The sequence below is a fragment of the Nycticebus coucang genome, chromosome 17 (genome assembly GCF_027406575.1).
Source record: "Nycticebus coucang isolate mNycCou1 chromosome 17, mNycCou1.pri, whole genome shotgun sequence".
Classification (NCBI taxonomy): Eukaryota; Metazoa; Chordata; class Mammalia; order Primates; family Lorisidae; genus Nycticebus; species Nycticebus coucang.
The window spans coordinates 25678600-25697275 of record NC_069796.1 but is presented as its reverse complement, the minus strand read 5'-3'; the positions used below and the strand labels follow the sequence as shown (position 1 = coordinate 25697275).

Below are 18676 nucleotides of genomic sequence, written 5' to 3'. Positions count from 1 at the left end.
TCAAAGGAGTAGGGCACTGGCCCCATATGCTAGAGGTGGCGGGTTTAAACCCACCCCATATGCCGGAGGTGGCGAGTTCAAACCAAACCCTGGCCAAAAACTGCAAAAAAAAAAAAAAAAGAGTCCTAGGTTATTGAGCTACATGTGTTTTTAAGCCCTTGCTCCAAAATTTAGATTTAAAACCCATTGCTTTCTGAAGCATGACATTCAAACAAAGTGTAAAGTTCATCTACAGAATTATTTTTTATAATAAACACCAAACATAGCTCCAGTTCCTTATTTGCTACAGCCAGTTCAGTTTTACATAAAGTTGGCCAAGTTAAAAATCAGCTGTGAATATTCATTCACTGCTCTCATAATCAATTGTCACACTTCTCTCTGTTAAGAAGAGGAAATCATATACAGTTCAGTGTGTGGGAGCTAAGGCTTCTGATTTACTGTTCCAAAGTTCTCTTAACAAGTGCCAAAGACAGGCAGGGCACATCCATGGGAACTGATCTTTCACCATCAGAGCAAGCCTGCCAGGCAACAGAGTGGGTGACCAGTACCCAATCTCTCCCCTCTGTCTTCCTCACAAGCCACACTGCTTAAATGTCCCCACTAGAACTTTAAATTGGAGTTAGTATCTGACATCATCCATCTAGCAAAAATAGGGCAACAGATTTAAGTCCTATCCTTCAAGAAACAAACATCAGAATTATCCCTTCCTTTGCAGCAGCGTCTAGCAAAAGACAAGCCATCTGGAGCAAAGAGAATGGGAGCTGGACTAGAGATGCTCCAGCCCCCGACCCAGCCCTTCCCTCTGTCCAGTCAATATTCTGCTGCCAGCAGCCTTGCTGGAGAGGATACCATAAGCCAAGGTGAACCCAGGAACATCCTGGTGAGGCAGCCTTGCCTCTGGCTTCACCAGTCCTCCCCACAGGATGGTAGCTTCCAGCTTCCCACACCACTGCTTTCTGAGGCTGCTTTTCCTATGAGCTCTTCCAGTCCCATGTGACCAAACCTATAGACAACACCCAACATGCTGAAAGGTCAGAATCCAAAGACGTGTTTGCAAACCAGGGGTGTGTATCTCCAGCCACACTTTCCTGGAGTTATTATGTTGTGAGTGATGATCAGGCCCCTAGGACAGCCTTGATAGTTCATTTTCTCTAAAATGTTCCTAAACAAACTACATTACTGTGGAGATGAGGAGTCTTACTTCCTCCCCATGGGTCAACACATCCCTATTTCAATTTGGGCTGCCAAGAGCTCCCTCACTGTCATGGGATCTGAGATTGTTCCTCTTTCTCCCTGCTGTGCTAATGGTGTGGGGCTGTGGGGAAAGACAAGCAGCTTCTCTGGGCTCCAAATCATCCCTGGAGGTGCAACAGTGAAGGTCTTGGGAAAGGGGGGCCCTGTGGAATTTTGGGGTGAGGAGAGAGTAGGCAAATGGATATTTGGAGAGCCTTAGCCTCCTGCTGGTGTGACCCTGAGGCACTTGTTCATCAAGTCTCCCTCTCAAACTACCCTCTGTACCAGCCCCCACTTCAGCCTGTTTCTCTGTCATTTTCCATATGCATCCATTATTTCTAATTAGTGTTTCCATGACTCTGTGAAGAACAAAGCAATCTTACTTTGTCTCCCACCTTGCTCCTGGCCTTAAAGCCAAAATACAAATGGATAATAAATATAAATGTTTAAAGAGAACAGTATCATATGAAACCAATATATAAACAAGTATATGCTACATGAACAATAAAATACAAATATAGTCTAGTACAGGGGCAGGGGAGGAGGGGGAAGAGAAGGGGTAGAGGGGAGGATGATTGGCAGAAGGAGGCAGGGCATGAGGCGGGATCTCACCTAACATGCACACTGTGAGGGTGTGTAACACACCCCCTGGGAGTGGGGCTCATTTACAACTGGAAATTTACCCCGGAAGTGAAAATACCGTAACCTAAAAATGTGTACCCTCATATTAATTTGAAACAAAAAATATAAAGAGAATAGCATCACTGGTAATTGAAGAAATGCAAAATAAAGCTAGGTAACACTTTTTTCACCTAACAGGTTGAAGGCAATAGGAACACCAGCTGCTGCTGAGGAGGTGGGAAATGGTGGGGAAGTGGGCACCTTCACATGTTCAGCTGGACAAGCAAGTCATTACAACCTGTCGGAACAGCATGTTGGCAATCTGGATCAAAACACATTAAAATGTGGCTGGGATTGTTCCTGTCTCCTAATGTCATTATCCCCTTCCCACACACGTCTATACATACACACATCTAGATACGTGTATTTATACAAATTTCTTTTTTAACTAGGTCCCTAACCACATAAAATAAAGATGCCCTTACAGCTTAATGAGACCCTGTGACTAAGTTCTGGCCAATGAAATATAAAAAGAAATGGAAAGTGATCCTTCCTTTTTCGAGTTTCCTCCTTCTCCCACTTATTCCATTTATTGACTCATGTGTAGAGGTCATGAATGGCATATAATTAAGAGCCATTTCAGTGGTCACCTGCTGCCTCTATTGTACATAAACATGAAATGAGAGCCTCTGTCCAGGACAAGTTCCATGTGAATCTATGTAGAGAAACAATTCCAGGACGCTCTGGCCATGAAGGTAGAAAATTTAGACTCTTCAGTATCTTTCAGAGCTACTGTCCTTTTCCCTGGAACCCTGTAAGTCTTGACAAGGTGAAGTGACACACAGTGTTGGCAAATGTTCTGAGGATCCCCCAGCCTCATCCGTCAGATCTGTGCTCAGTGCTCTGGCCCATGTAGACATAACCACCTTTTGTCTGATCTGATCACTTACTTAACTTTCATAAGTTCTTTGTCATCAGAAACCTTTTAAAAATCCAATGTCCAAAGAAGAAATCCTGTCTATTAATTTTAGGCACTTTTTTTAAAAAAAGAAACAGAAACAGAAAAAATACAGAACTGAATTTTTTAATATAATCAACTTTCCTGACTTTGTTTTTCAAAGGCAAAATTATCTAGTAATTTTTTTTTAATCTCTGAAGTCACATAACCAAAATGCAGCTGAGAAATTCTTGACAAAATATGGCCTGGACAGCAGCTGGATAACCTTGATTCCTAAGCTGCTTTGCCACTTTCATTTCTTATACCCAGGTGAAATATATCATTCTCCATTCACAGCATATACCAGCATCATCCTCCACCATCAACCACCAATTGAACAGACTGGAAAAGTTAATTAATTTCTCAAATCTTCAGTTTCCTCATCTGTAAGATGGTCATAATTACATCTGTCTCATAATGATGTTTTAAGAATTTAATCATGGCTGGACGTGGTGGTTCAAGCTTATAATCCCAGCACTCTGGGAGGCCAAGGCGGGTGGATCACTTGAGCTCAGGAGATAGAGACCAGCCTGAATTGAGGAGTTCAAGACCAGTCTGAGCAAAAGCAAGATCTCATCTCTACTAAAAAACAGAAAAACTAGCCAGGTGTCTAGGCAGATACCTGCAGCCCCAGCTACTCAGGAGACTGAGGCAAGAAAGAGGATCTCTTAAGCCCAAGAATTGTGGTTGCTGTGAGCTATGATGCCACAGCACTCTACCCAGAGTGAAAGAATGAGACTCTGTCTCAAAAGAAAAAAAATTAAAAATTTTAACAAAAAGAATCCCATCAGATAATGCATAATAGTAAGTGCTCAATAAGTTAACTATTACTTTGTTGTTGTCTTAAATACATTAAAAAGATACTAAGACTTCAAAACTCTATGAGCACAGGAAGTATACCTAGCTCACGTATGCCCATAATCCCCAGGGCCCAGCTCACTGGTCTGGACATGTAGCTACCCTATAAATGCATGTTTAATTTGACTGACGTGAATCCACTCCGTTGAATCTGATTCTTCCTATGAAGAAGGGGAGGAAATGATTTGCTATATAGAAACAATGGTTTCCTTCATATGGACAAGTAGGAGAGAAACCCACTTTCCTCCCAAGAACAAGTTAAAACTAAACTATGTCCTACCACCCTCCTGGTGGCTTCTGCAAATTGTCCTCATCAGTCTGAGAAGGGCATTATTCCAGAGACCTCTTCAGTAAAGGGGCCAGGTGTTCTTTGAGGCCACTTAGCTCTCCTTCCCCAACCACGGTGGACTCTCAGATGGAAGCCAACTCTCCAGAAATGTCTTTGGTTGCCTAGAGAATAAGATTCTTGTACATAAATGCCCTTGGCAATTTCCTGATGAAGAGCTGCTTTTAATATTTGTGAAGTGTTCTAATTTCTGCAGGTGGGAGGGGCTGGGGGAGGTTAAGAACCACAAGTTCATGTCATTAACAGGTGAGAGCTGGGATAGATGGCCAGGAGCCCTCAGGAAACCTCAGAATGCTGTGGAAAGAGGGTGGGGCAGTCCCACGTCAAGTCCCCAGAATGGTCGTGTGCAGTGCCATCTGTTGCGAGGGCAGGATGAGCAGGGGTGGGTAGGGATGGGTGGATGGGACTTGCTCTCCTAAAGGAGCTACCTCTGCTCCCTAAAAAATAACTTGTTTCAACTTCAGATGTCTGCATGAGGTCATCTTCTTTTGCCTTCCAGGTTAACTAACTATCGAGAAAGTAAACTAAAACAATTACCAATTCCTGTGTTTCCATTTCTTTTGGTAACTGGAAACTGATAAAAAGGATCATCATGTTACCTGCATGGCAGCAAAACTTGGTTGGAAAAGAGATTATGGTATCATAGCAGGAAAAGAGAGTCATGTGTTCTTTCTTCCTTCTGTATCCAAAAGGGTGCCCACCCAGCGCCAGCTGCGGGGTCACAAGGAGGCATCCCCAAGTACAAGGAAACCAGAGAAGAGCAACTGTCTCGAGGGTTAAGCAATGAAATCAAAACCTCAGAGTGGAAGACGCGAGAGAGTTCAGGAGGCCAGATGGCTCCCAGGCTGGTGACACTGGGGAGGAGCTGAGTAAATATATTAAAATATCTGAAAGAAGAACGTTTCTGTCCCAGGTGTAGTTGGTTGGCCAAGAGGCTTAATAAAAAAGGAGAATTTTAGAGGCAAATGCTAGATGAGCAGGGGTGGGGAGGGATTGGGGGATGTCCATCAGAGGGCACCTTGCAAGCTGTCCAGTAGGAGAGAAACCTTATTTTTACCCATGTAATTTCAGGCATGACAGTGCTAGTGCAACCACCTACCTTTCTAAGAAAGGCTACACTATTGAATTAAAAAACAGATGTGTTAGACTATGGAAGACAGGTGCCAGGGAACACTGAAACCCCCCAAATGAGCTTACTTGGATTCACATTATCAGCTTGCCGGGCCTTCAAGGAGAGAAGGTATCCCCAGAAGATAAAGGCTTGATGACCTCACCAAACTTAGTGTTACACCATGAAATGACATCCTGGCTTCATATCTAAGTCCTTTGACCTGGGTTAATAGAAGTGTATCCTAAGAGACATATGGACTTTCCCCGTGTGTTGACGATTGTGCTTGTAAGGTTAAACTCAGGTAAAGGCACCAAGGTAATGTCCCCCAAGGCCTCAGGGAAGTGGCCACCCCCCACCCTGTGCACTCCATGCTGCTTTCTTTTGAAAATGTCCCATCAACCTGGGCCACAAACATCCATTCGTGATTACTCTCTAAGATGCTTGATTATAAACATGTAATTTTTCATCAAAGGCATGCAAATTAAGAAACAAATGAGCAAAGGAAAAACTGGCATAAGGTATAACCAAAAAACCATTTTCAATTACCGCTGGTGGGTATATAAATTGGAAACACACCAAAAGTCTTAGAAATAGGCACACCTCTGACCCAGCAATTAAGGGAATTTTATGCTTGCTTAATGAAAAGAGAGGAACAATTATTTAACCACTATGATGTATTGTAGAGTAGTTCACAATAGTTAAAACTTGGAAACGGTGCAAATATTCAACAGTTGAGATTAGTTAAATAAATATCTATAATGTAGCCATACACTGACATTTGTGATATATTATAGAAATACATTTACTGACCAAGAAAGACATTTACAATATACTTTCATTTTCTTCTCTTTGTTTAGTTACAAAATCTAATTTTTTCTATGAATAGTCACTATCATAGGATAATTATTAGCATAGGTAGTCCTGGTTCTGAATCAAAATAAGAGAGCTGCCCCTGTCTTCCTTCAAGGTTGGAAGGAAGAGACGCCAAAGGAGCCTCAAAGAGGCATAAGTGGTGGCTTATCTGAGGACAGGTGAGTGAACCAGTGCTATCACTCATTTCTGCAAATCTTAAGCCCAGACTTATCCCATCATTCCTGGTGCCTCCACGATAGCAGAGCCTTATCTCTCTGCTACCCAATATCTGGGTCTCGACTTAGAAAGCAGAAGTGTGTGTGCTGAAACAGAATACTTGGACAGAAGAGTTTTTAATGGTTTGTCTTCTAAGTGACATACACATCAATTGCAAACCACATCTCACATGGTATTCTAGAATTTCCAAAGTGTGTCATAGGATACCAAACTTGCTCTTAAGACATCTCAGATGGAACCGGAGAGATGAAGAGGAAAAATGGCAATGAAAAGAAGTTCTACTTTGTGATTCAGACTTGTTGTCATTTTTTAATGTGGAAAGTCCTCTACTTCTAATAAGCCTCATAATTCTGTGCACCAGAGAAGAATGCGTGGGCCTCTGGGAAGTCCGCTCAGTCAGCTGCGGGAGAGGGAGGTCTCTGTTCTCTTCTGCGACCTATGTCCAGTGACCAATCTCTGTGACCTCCTGAGGAATTTCCAATGAGACATTTATTGAAGAATTGCAGTTAACACTGCCACATCCAGCCTTGAATCATCTTTCGGTAGCAGCGGATTTTCTTCTCAAGGCATATTCATTTGGAGGCTTTCGATGGGACAGGGCACAGAATTAATGCCTCCTTCACAAAAGTCAGGAAAGTAGCAGCCAAGAGTAAAAGGGAATGTTCTAGAACACCCCTCCCCCCAGGCCTCCATCTCAGTTACCTTAACAAAAGCAAACCAGTACTAAGCAAAACAAGTGAACCCCCAAAGGGCGAAAGTCTTACTTACGGACACACATCTCCCCACTTTCATAAAACCCAGGACAACACTGGGACTTGCGCCTGTACATCGTTTTCTCCCCATGCCGATACGCGGTCCGGTAACTGATTCTATAGAGAGGGAAAAATCACACTGTTAGTTCTTTTGCTGATAATTTGATTAGAAATAATTTCTATTTTGATAAAAAGAGCTATTAACCATAACACTGGTAGGTAAAGCAAAGTACTTCAATGTAATTAAGAAGAAACACAGAATATATGGCTTGACTGCTATTATGCCAACTTATGGATTCGCTAAGAATACGTTAAGAGTCTCTATTTAAGCCAACCACTATGTTAAAGGATCAATAGTTTTATGATTTCCCTATTTTACTTACCTTAAAATATGTTAAAATGTATCGATTAATTCATATATGAGACTCATTTAAGCATCATTCGCTTACATATGTTTTAAGGAAGAATTCTAAAAATTCCTTTAAAAATATATCTTGGCAGGGTGGCTCCTGTGGCTCAAAGGGGTAGAGTGCCGGCCCCATATGCCGGAGGTGACGGGTTCAAACCCAGCCCCGGCCAAAAACAGCAAAAAAAAAAAAAAAAAAAAAAATATATATATATATATATATATATATCTTGGCAGGGCACAGTGGCTCATGCCTATAATCCTGGCACTTTGGGAGGCCAAGGCTGGTGGATTGCTTGAGCTCAGTAACTCCAGACTAGCCTGAGTATGAGTGAGACCCTGTCTCTACTAAAAACAGAAAAAAAAAAAAAAACAACTAGCCAGGAGTTGTGGTAGACACCTGTAGTTCTAGCTACTTGGGAGGCTGAGGCAGGAGGATCACTTGAGCCCAGGAGTTTGTAGCTGCTGTGGGCTATGATGCCATGGCACTCTACCCAGGTCAACAGAGTGAAACTCTGTCTCAGAGATAAATAAATAAACAAATAATCTCAGTGCAGCTTCACCCCACTACAATACAGAAAGGTGGCAGACAAAAGACCCTTCCATTTCACTAAAGCATCATTCATTCACCAGTTCACTAATATAACATGTGCTTATTGAGCACTTACTCATTCCAGGCACCATTCTAGGCATAAGGGAACTAGCAATGAGCCAAATAATATGAAGCCTTTGCTCTCAAGGAACTTGACAGTTTACTAGGCAAGACAGATCTGGTGGGATTTGTTTAAGGACACACACTAAACAAATAATTAGATCATACATACAATGTCAGGTAATAATTAAGTATATGAAGAAAAATAAAGCCTGGGTGCGGAATAGAATGTTATAAGAAAGGAATGCTCATTTACATAGAGGGTGGCGCCCATGGCTCAAAGGAGTAGGGCACCAGCCCCATATACCAGAGGTGGCGGGTTCAAACCTGGCCCCTGGCCCCCCCCCAAAAAAAAACCCTCATTTACATAAAGTGGTCAAGGACAGCTGAGTGAAGAAATGATGCCAAGCATTGCATCATTTGGTGCAGTACCAATCAGCAGGTGTCACACTCAACCCCTAACTCCTACCACTATACATATTTTACCAATAAAATATTAACATGAATATTTAATTATATTTTGGTTTTGTTTCTGTGTTCACACTTATAGAAGAAATATCTGGCTTATTTTACTTAAGGGTCAAATTTAAGTTAACCTAAATGGAGTCAAATGTTCAACTAGAAAAATGCTGAGATACGAGTTTCTTGCTATCTGCTGATGTCCACATATAACAGTCGTCTCCAATTTCACACAATACAGAAGCGGGATGAACGTTTGCTAACCAAATGATGGCCAACAGCAGGCATTTTCTTTGTCGAGTACAAGCTCCTTCAGGGCATGGACTACCTTTCTGCTTCACTAATACATCCCTGGTGATCGGGAACAAGGCTGGAACCACAGGCAAGCCCTCCGAACCTGTTCACTGAATGAACGGGTGCACTTTCTCAGGTGCTGGAATTAATATCTCTGATTGTATCAGACTCTGTCCCCACTTAGCTAAATTACAAATATGTTGGAGCTTTTCTTACCTGTGCCGCGTGCATTTAAACCAGTTTAGAATGTCGGTGCAGCTCGTGTAGTAAATTTGATCAAAGGGATGTGGGTATGACTCTTGCACGGTCACTGAGTAGCTGAAAAGAAATAGAAAAATAAGGAATAAATATTTCTCTTTGTACTAAAAAAAAAAAAAAACCCTGTAGGCTAGATTATCTCCAGTTGCAACTCCTTAGTAACCTTCAACAAAGAATTTCTATGTTTTACAGGTTTTTATTTAAACTAGAATCCCAAAAGGACCAATAGTAACAATATATATGTATTTCAAAGACAAGGGTTTACATTGTAAATTTCAGAGGAAATCTCTTCTGATATTCACTATAAACTGTAATATTCCCCAATTTAAAAAGGTATCACTCTATATTTTTCTGCGGTTAATCCCCTCCCCTCATCTCAGGGCTCCAGGGATAACAAAGATCTTTCACAAAAGTTTTCATTCTAAGTCTGCAGGCAAATAATAAGGTTAATCAGCAAAGAGGCAGTTCAAGTAATCATAGCAGAGTACATTTTACTATTGAAAAATCAGATAGGGCGGCGCCTGTGGCTCAAAGGAGTAGGGTGCTGGCCCCATATGCCGGAGGTGGCAGGTTCAAACCCAGCCCCAGCCAAAAAAACTGCAAAAATGAGATAGAATGTATTTCTCTGGTTGGAACAAGGAATAGTTTTCTTTTAGACAATGGAAGAATATACAGTATACAGTGTCTAAATAAAAACTACAAAGAAGTCTTTAAACCCAGTTCTACACATATGGCTGAGATAATTAGTCTGAAACAATCACACCAACAGCTTAGTGCTACCTAGTCAGTTTTCCAATTCATTTTCACTCACAGCTTCTTGCTAGAGTGAAAACATGCACTCCTAGAGGCCCAAGAATGTAAGTGAAAAGTATCATATAAAGAATATTCAATATTCAATTCCATACTTTCAAATTTTAAACAGTGTATTACATGCCCAAGAGCTCAGTGTCTACCTACACGAAAATCTGGAGAATCATCTTTTGCAAACAATCTCCTGTTTGCTGTTAAGTCTCTTAAAGATTTCCACTAAAACCTTCCATTCACACTAACAAACAAAACGAGCCATAATCATCGGCTCACTCTCTGCAAGTCAATACCCCAAGTTCATTAATGGGAACTATCAAGTCGAGAAGGCACCAAAGAAATCAAGGTTAAAATTTCAGCATGAAGAAATCAGGTTAGACAGAATCTCCTGTTTTAAAAAGCTGAGTGGTGCCGGCCTCACGAATGATGGGCTTTCTTTCTGCAGCTGGTCATTATGTAGATTGGGTTCAACAGGACATCCATGAAGTAAGCGTACTAGTCAGATGTTTGTGTACTTTATCCTTTGGTTTATTACGATTTGACTTCTAGGTGAATTTAGGGGTCCTCTATAAACATTAGGCAGATGTATATCACTGGATGAGAAGACAGGGTTATAATCCTGATCTGACACAGAGAAACTGGGTCATTTGCAGCAGATGACAAGCACTTCCCTGGGTCTTGATTATCACATTTTAAAATAAGGGAGTCAGGATGGTGTTTTAAAGACCCACTCCCATTTGTTTTTTTTTTTTTTATTAAATCATAACTGTATACATTGATATGATCACGGGGCATCATACACTCGCTTCATAGACCATTTGACACATTTTTATCACAGTGGTTAACATAGCCTTTCCGGCATTATCTCAGTTACTGTGCCAAAACCTTTACATTCTACTCCCACTCCCATTTGGTATCCCAAATTTCTAACATACACTTTAGGTGACTCTATCTACCTCAATAAACAATACCTGTTGCTACCTACAAAAACAGGTACAGACAAGGGTAGAGTGTGTAACTGCATAAACACAATGATATAACTCCTTTTGGGTAAAGCAAGAGGTCATTGCTAAAATATTAAAGTTCTTGGAGTGACATATCACATTAAGCTATTCCTATTAATATTTTCTTCAGATCCCTAGCAACGTCCGAGATTCAGGTTGGCACAAATTCTAAGGCTTCCTTACCAATACGTTTTCCTCCCTGCCCAGCAGCTGGTAAATAACTGAATCTGGAGGCATGACACCTCTGCTCCATTTCTACTGGCAAGCACAGCAACTGAATGTCCCCTGTGTATTGAACTTCGATATAGGGACAGTCCTTCATCACCTATGAACAAAATAGAGCGACTTCCCACATGTGCTATAGAAATGAAAAAGAAACCACTCTAGATTAAAGTTAGTTGGGAGAAAACTCATTCAACCAGCCTCTACAGTACTAATTTAGCTGAACCAAAGTAGTTTGCTGGAACTCATCCTGATACAGAGTTCCCAGAAAATTTCAAAGGCCATGTTATCCCTTGGAGAGCAAAAGCCATCATCAACAAATGGATTCTGGCCAATTCTATTTGATGTGGGTGGGGGACTGACTCCATAAATAAACACACAAAAAATGTTTTCACCAGTTTCTAGCAACTGGAAGATCCCTCAAATAAGAAGAAATGTTCAAGTAAACGATTTCCTCTTTTTGCCACTTGCTGTTCACCAATACCATACATTTGCAGGATGCCTCTCTGGTTTTAGGATAGAAAAACTCTCTTCCCTATAAAGGGATAATCAGGCTGGGTGTGGTGGCTCAGGCCTGTCTGTAATCCTCGCACTCTGGAAGGCCAACAATGGAGAATCAGGGAGGATCACTGGAGTTTAGGAGAGCAGCCTGAGCAAGAGCAAGAACCCATTTATAGTAAAAATAGGAAAAAATTAGCTGGGTATTGTGGCAGGTGCCTGTAGTCCCAGATACTAAGGCAGGAGCATCACTTGCATCCTGGAGTTTGATTTTGCTCTGAGCTAAGCTGATGCCATGGCATTCTATCTGGGCAACAGAATGAGACTCTGTAAGTATCTCAAGAATGGAAGAAAAAGTACTCAATGTACTCAGCCCTACTATGAAACTAATTTAGGGTTTTCACATGAAAGCTATAACCCAGTTACAACCTAAGAATAGGGGGAAGGGGGAAAGGGAGGGGAGGGAGGGGAGAGGTGGGTAGAGGGAAGGGGATTGGTGGGATTACACCAGCGGTGCATCTTACAAGGGTATATGTGAAACTTGGTAAACGGTCTGTAAAGCTAGTGAATGATGCCCCATGATCATATCAATGTACACAGCTATGATTTAATAAAAAAAATGTAAATTACAAAATGAAATTCAGAGAGGAAATAAAAGAGCGACATAAAAACAAAAAAAAAACAAACAAAAAAATAAATAGATAGATAGATAGACAGATACTCAGAATATTTAGAATTCCAAGACAGCAAACATTTATTCAGCTATTTCTATGCAATTCCTGCCATCAAGGCGCTCTCGGTCTAATGAGAGAGAGGTCAGCGCCTGAATGCTAACTCCAACAGGATATGGCTTTCATGGAGACATGTACACAGGGTGGGGAAATGCAACATAGAGTTCACTGCGTTTTGAGTATTTGTGCTCAGTCTTGACTCTCCCCATTAAGATTATTTTGACAGTCAATCCCAATTCAGAACTGACTGAGAATAAATCACTTTTCACGTTGGTCACAAACCGAGGCTTTCACTTTAGATTATATGAGAAAGGTACTAAGCCTTTCCTACTCAAATTTCTTTTCTTTTCTGTTTTTTATACAGTCTTTTTCTTTTCTATCCTCTCTCTTTCTTTTTTTTTTTTTCATCTTAAAAGGTATAACCACAGTACAAATTTTGGAGAATAAATTTTTTTAAAAAAGAGAGAGAATTCTATTACTTTCACGTAACTACCAACAGCATTTTGCTGTTCCTCTTTACTGCTTCTAAGGGGGGTTAGTTTTTAGTCTGAGAGTATTTTTTAAAGTTTTATATTGTTATAATCATGCCACAGATGTGAAATCTACATTTTTTAACTTAAGAGTATATTGTAAACATTTTTCCATATTAGTACATAAAGGTCTTCAACTTAGGACTGCCAAATATTCCATTAACGACTATTCCTAATTTGTTCAATATCAACTTATTATTAGATGATTAAGTTGTAGCCACTCTCTAAGAGGAAGCTATCTGTTTGCACCATGAAGAGAATGTCTTCAAGAATGGGTTGTGTAGGACCAGGAATTTTAATAATTAACTCTGAGGAACTATCACTGAATTGATACTGCTTATAACTTTATTTCTTATTATAAATCAAATTGTACTTTTACATACAAAAAGTCGAGAGATGGATTCCTAACACTTGTAAATCTGTAGATTCCACATGCTGTTTTGGAGGTGATAAAAGAGTTTTGCAAATGCGGTCAAATGAGATACACATTTCCGACTGCTGCTAGGCTGACCAAATTATTCTTATGTGTAAAATGTGCCCTGCAGTCATTTAAAATTGCTCATTTTCTCAGATAAGACCTTAGTGATACAATTTGTAATTTTTATTGAACTTGGCTAAACTCTTATTCAGCTGTTCTCATTGCTTCAGTACAAAGAGTACAGACCATACAGGGAATTCACTTATCATGTAACAGAACATCAAAGTGGTTGCACACAAACACTCTTGAGAGTATAATTCATGCCTAAAAGGGATATGAAGATTGTGAAATATTTGTCATACTTTTTTACAGATATTTGTTTTTTACCTTTTGAACCAGAAAATTCCATTAAACTCTGAAAAAATAAAACATATTTAGATTCAGAATCTACAAAAAAAAAAAAACGAATGGGCCCCTCCTCTGGTGGTTATCACCTCTGCTCTGGCCAGTGCCTGGGCTGCTGCTGAAGTTGATTAGCTCCTCCGCAGACAGTCCATCCTCCACGTCACCAGCAGCTGCTCCTGAACTCCCAAAGAATTGTCTGGTCCAATCCCATTTTCATCGCCAGTGACCAATATTGAGCTTCCAGACAGAGTCAGCACTAACACCAGGACCCCCAGACGCTGTCCTACCCCATGCCCTGTCATATATCATCACTACAAAATATATAAAGCTTCTAAAGCAGACAGAATGACGCACTGTGGCATCAAAGGGCATCTGATCCACTTCTGCACTATTTTCAGCACAGAACGCAAAACTCTTCCTTATTTCCTACTTGTTAGTTTAATTTTCTCAAACACGCTGAAAACATATCATCATCGTGATTTTGATCTATTAAGTATTATCTGGGAAGCAACCCCAGCAAGACATAATTTAAGGTCAAAGAACGGGGGGCAGGACGCGGGAGAAGATGGAAGTAGGGAGTAGGGAGCCATCATCACTTGGACAGATTCCAAAGTGGTTAATTACATTTTACCTGCCTAAATTATCTTGTTATTTTAATCAGATATGCTAATAATCATCATTCCTTATTTCTTCTCACTTCAGGACTGCTGATTCAATTACTACCACTTCTGCGTGCGTAATTGAGGGTTTGGGCAAAGAGTGGTTTTTCTTCACTTGTGCCTTCTTAGGAAGAAACCCCACTGGATGGAAAATCTCAGACTCACAGGAGAGAGAAAGGTGCTGGAGAAGAAAGGACAGATGATTCACAGAATTTTTTATTTTCCAAAGGATACCGTGCAGAATTACTTTAATCAGACACATCCCTTGTGTATTTTAAATGATTTAATTTTCTTTCAGTTCATTTTATGTACACCTTCTTAGGATCATAATTGCTGCATTGAAATAAATCATATCTTTATTTGAAAAGAAATATTCAGATATCAATGGGGACGCAACTAGCAGGCACTGATTGATAGAAGTAGTTTTATTCAGTGCTTCTCAAACTTGAACGTGCAGACAAATCCCTGGGATCTTGTTGAAAAGCAGATTCTTATTCAGTAGGTCTGGGTAGTGCCTGAGAGTCGACGTTTCTGAAAAGTCCATGCCTCAGCCCCACGAACCACCCTGCGAGGTAAGGCTCCAGGTGAGTCTGGGCTCTCAGCCATTGGATGTGGGTGGTTTTTGGCATAAGAAGAATCTACAATAAGGGTCTCGAGCCCTACTACCAAGAGTTATGCTTTTGGACCTCATCTTCCTCTCCCCATATCAATTCAAGCCCACTTGTATTTTTGAAAGTACAGGAGAACCTGTCACCTGCACCTTTATTTGATCATTTTAATTTATCTTCCTACCCATTGCTCCATTCTTATCAGAACAATTCCACTGTGTTTTAGCTTTCCTCTAGGAATCATTGTCTAGTTTTATAATAGACAATGTTATCAATGAGAAGATTATAGCTGTCAATCCTCCATCCTAGTAATACATAGGCAAAAATACCATCAAGAAAAATATTTCCACTATTTTCCTATTTCTTCACACTCAACTTCCCTCTCCCTTAGTATTTTTGAGGTGACTCTAATCACTTGAGCAGCTGTGGGACTGTATTAGGTTTAGGGATTAATGGGCGTCTTGTGTGTCTCTCTCTCCCTGCCCCACCCCCTGAATTGATGTCCACATGTGGTCCTTCCAATCCCTATCACAAGGTGGGCTCACTCATTCCACAAAAGGCAGTGTTCTAGACAGTGGGAATGATTAGTGGTGAATAAAGCAATGCAATTATGCACTGGCAGCTCTGGTCCACTGCTGGGCAAGGAAGCAGAACAAAATCTGTCCTAATGAGTAGGTTCTGGGTCATCTGAAACTTTGGATTTTTTTCCCCCCTTATAATCTTTCCCTCAGAAACTTCATCTATTCACACTTCATCATGCTGGATACTCCAAAATCTATATTCCCAAATACTTCCAGGCCTGTATTTCAACCTGATTTTATGAACACCACATGGCAAAACCACACTACCCCTCCTCCCTCTCAAATCAACTCTTTCATTTTTCCATATGTGCAACGACGCCTCTGTTCTTCCACCCTGTAGGTTCTAAATTCAAGTCTTTTTTGCCTCCTTCACATTCTCAGTCAACACATTATCAAGATACATTGATTCTTACTTCACAGCATCTCACAGATTTGACTTTCCTCCCATTTCAAAGCCTTCAGCCTCCAAGAAGTTCAACCACAGATGTACCCATCCATGTAGTCACTGACTCATTTTTATTATTTTAGTAAATATTTATCATGTATGTTTTGGTGAAATGGTTTATGGGAGGTGCTATAAGTATTACAAGGATAATTAATAAATGGTCCCTCCTCTTAAATTATGTATAATACACAAATATTTAGAATGTTATTATATACATATAATTACCCTACAGCTTAACATTTTATAATGATATATAACCCCACCAATTGACAGGTAATTATGTTTTTATTACCCTGATTGTAATATTGCCAAGTAGAGATGGGGAAAAACTCTCACCAAAAAATAATGTCATGAGTGAGAAACCAGTGTGCGCTGGAATAACCCCCCTGCTGTGCTTGACAGGCTCTGGGCTTCCCGTGTCCTAACAGTGGGTGACAAAGGTGATGACAATATGTGCTCTGTGGTTTGCAAACTATGGTGCTGAGAGTGACAGAAAAAGAGACCAAGAGCCTGGAGGTCACTGTACTTAACAGCTATTAAGAGTACATATTACTCTCTAGTACCTGACTTCTATTTGTTTCACACACTTGCACTTACGCTGTTATTTTTAGATGGCGATAATTTCTTAGAAATTCAAGTAGCATAATAGAGCAGACGGCACTCTATTGTACTGCGGGATCAGTAGACGAGCTGGTACTATTTTTGTGTTCCAAAGGGATTGTAAGATCCCTGAGGATGACCCATTGTCTTATACTTCCTCTGTACTTCCTACTGCAAATCGCCCAGATCTAGACACTGCATCATCTGTCTGCATAATCTAGCCAGTCTCCCCCTTTTAGTACAGTACTCACTCTGTTCTTGTGCACAGTCCTCAAGGGGTCTGCATGCTACTGCCTTCAAGCTACTTCTCATGCCTAGAACCCCTCCCCACCACTGCTATTCATTCATCTCATTCACTTCTTCAATAGCATCTCAGGAGACACTCCCCCCAGGCAGTCTTTCCAGGCCCTCCAAAAACTCCAATCTCCCTTTTCGAGCTGTCTACAGCCCATTTTTTTTTTAATCCTATATATTTCAACACTTTGGTTTACTGCGTTATTTCATTCTGCCTTCCATTCTTACTCATGGGTTCCCATGCACAAATGCAGCGCTCCAAAATTACTACAAATTGACTCAAAGCAGAAATAAGACCTGAGGGGGATCATGTTAATTGAGCTGTTCATGTTTTCCCTGGATCTTATAGTGGTACCTGTGTCGGAATCAGATATATCAAGTTTTTTTCACATAATATATAAGACCAAGGTGAGTAATACTAACCAATTTATAAGCTATAACTAATTATTTTCCCATAAAAGTAATTTCACCATCTCTTCGCAAATGGTAATTTTATGCACCAGACCCATGATGACAGTATAAAAGGAACTTATCAGCAATTATCTCTCAGGCTGCTTTCAGAACTATTACCTTTCCCAGTGGCTACACACATTAGGGTCTTCAAGATTCAGAGGTGATGCCGTCCCAATCCAATGGCCCAACAATAAACACATAAAGTTCAGGCATGACTTCAAAGAAATGACCATTTTTTCTGAAGAACAACCTACAAGAAAAAAAAAAATCTCAATCAGAAATGCATTGAAGTGAGTCAGGGGTTGAGTACCAATTGTCACTACAGCTGAAACATGTATAATAAGCCATGTAATTAAGTCATGGGGTCACCAAATCCCATGGTCCAGGAGAGAGGGGTGTTTTTTATATTGTACAAGGTGTCTACCATTTTGTAAATTACTGAAACGTGCAAACCATTATTAATTGCCTCTACAACAAATGTCCTTCTCTGCCGTGCCAACCAACATTAAAGGAATCTACCAGAATAACTCAGAGCAACACAGGCTTCCAGACTCTCACACCAAGCATATTTCCCATCTGGAAGAAGAGGGGCCACAGAGAAATGCAGCCTCATTTGTCCTAGAGAATAAATGATGAAACAGAAGCTCCAGTGATTTGAGAGAGGTATCTCAGGCTCAAACTGAAACTCATTCAATAGTTCATTCAAGATGCACTGAAGGCCTCCTCCATCCCAGGCACCATCCAAAAATCGGATATAAAACACAGAACTAGTTCCCTTTTCTGCCCATTAAGATGCTTATAATTTATTAACCATGGCATAAATTTCTTAAATGTGATTCTTCGGTTTCTCCATCTTTTGAAATTGAAACAAAACCAACTGTCTTACAGTGGTTTCTAAAAAATAGATTTTAAAACTAGATATATAAAAAAAGTATAAAGCTCTTTGGAAGCTGGTGTTAGAGAAAAAGGACCTAAGGACTGTATAGCAACATATTTGGAAGCTTGGGGGAAAGGTAGTTGGGTAAAAGAGACAGAAGAAGAGAGTGGATGTTCTAAGCAGGAGGATACAGAGGAGGTGAAGGACGGTCAAGTGCCTTTAGGGAGCTCCAGTTAATTTTTGGTATGAGAATGAGGACAGTTAAAGGAGACGCAGGGGTCTCTAGATGCACTCTATATGCACTGGAGAAGCCAGGGCACAGTAAAGGGAGCTTCATCCAAGAGTAACAGGGAGCTATTAAAGGGTACAGAGAGACATTACAAAGATGACTTTGGCCACAAAAGGAGACTCTTAGAGGCCAGGTGAGACACAACTTGGGTGGTCTAAGACAGCAGCTCTGGGGTGGTAGAA

At 40.6% G+C, this 18676-nt stretch overlaps 1 protein-coding gene across 2 annotated transcripts in view; it reads right to left on the bottom strand.

Moving 5' to 3' along the window:
* The window catches only part of MEGF10 (multiple EGF like domains 10), a 164481-nt gene that overhangs the window by 98829 nt on the left and 46976 nt on the right, over positions 1-18676 (bottom strand). For both annotated transcript variants that reach the window (XM_053567270.1, XM_053567269.1), the window contains 3 exons: positions 17446-17578; positions 9035-9136; positions 7024-7124 (listed from right to left, as the gene is read on the bottom strand). In XM_053567270.1, coding sequence (XP_053423245.1) covers positions 7024-7124; positions 9035-9136; positions 17446-17561 — 319 coding nt within the window. In that variant the 5' untranslated portion in view covers positions 17562-17578. The remainder of the gene's footprint in view (positions 1-7023; positions 7125-9034; positions 9137-17445; positions 17579-18676) is intronic.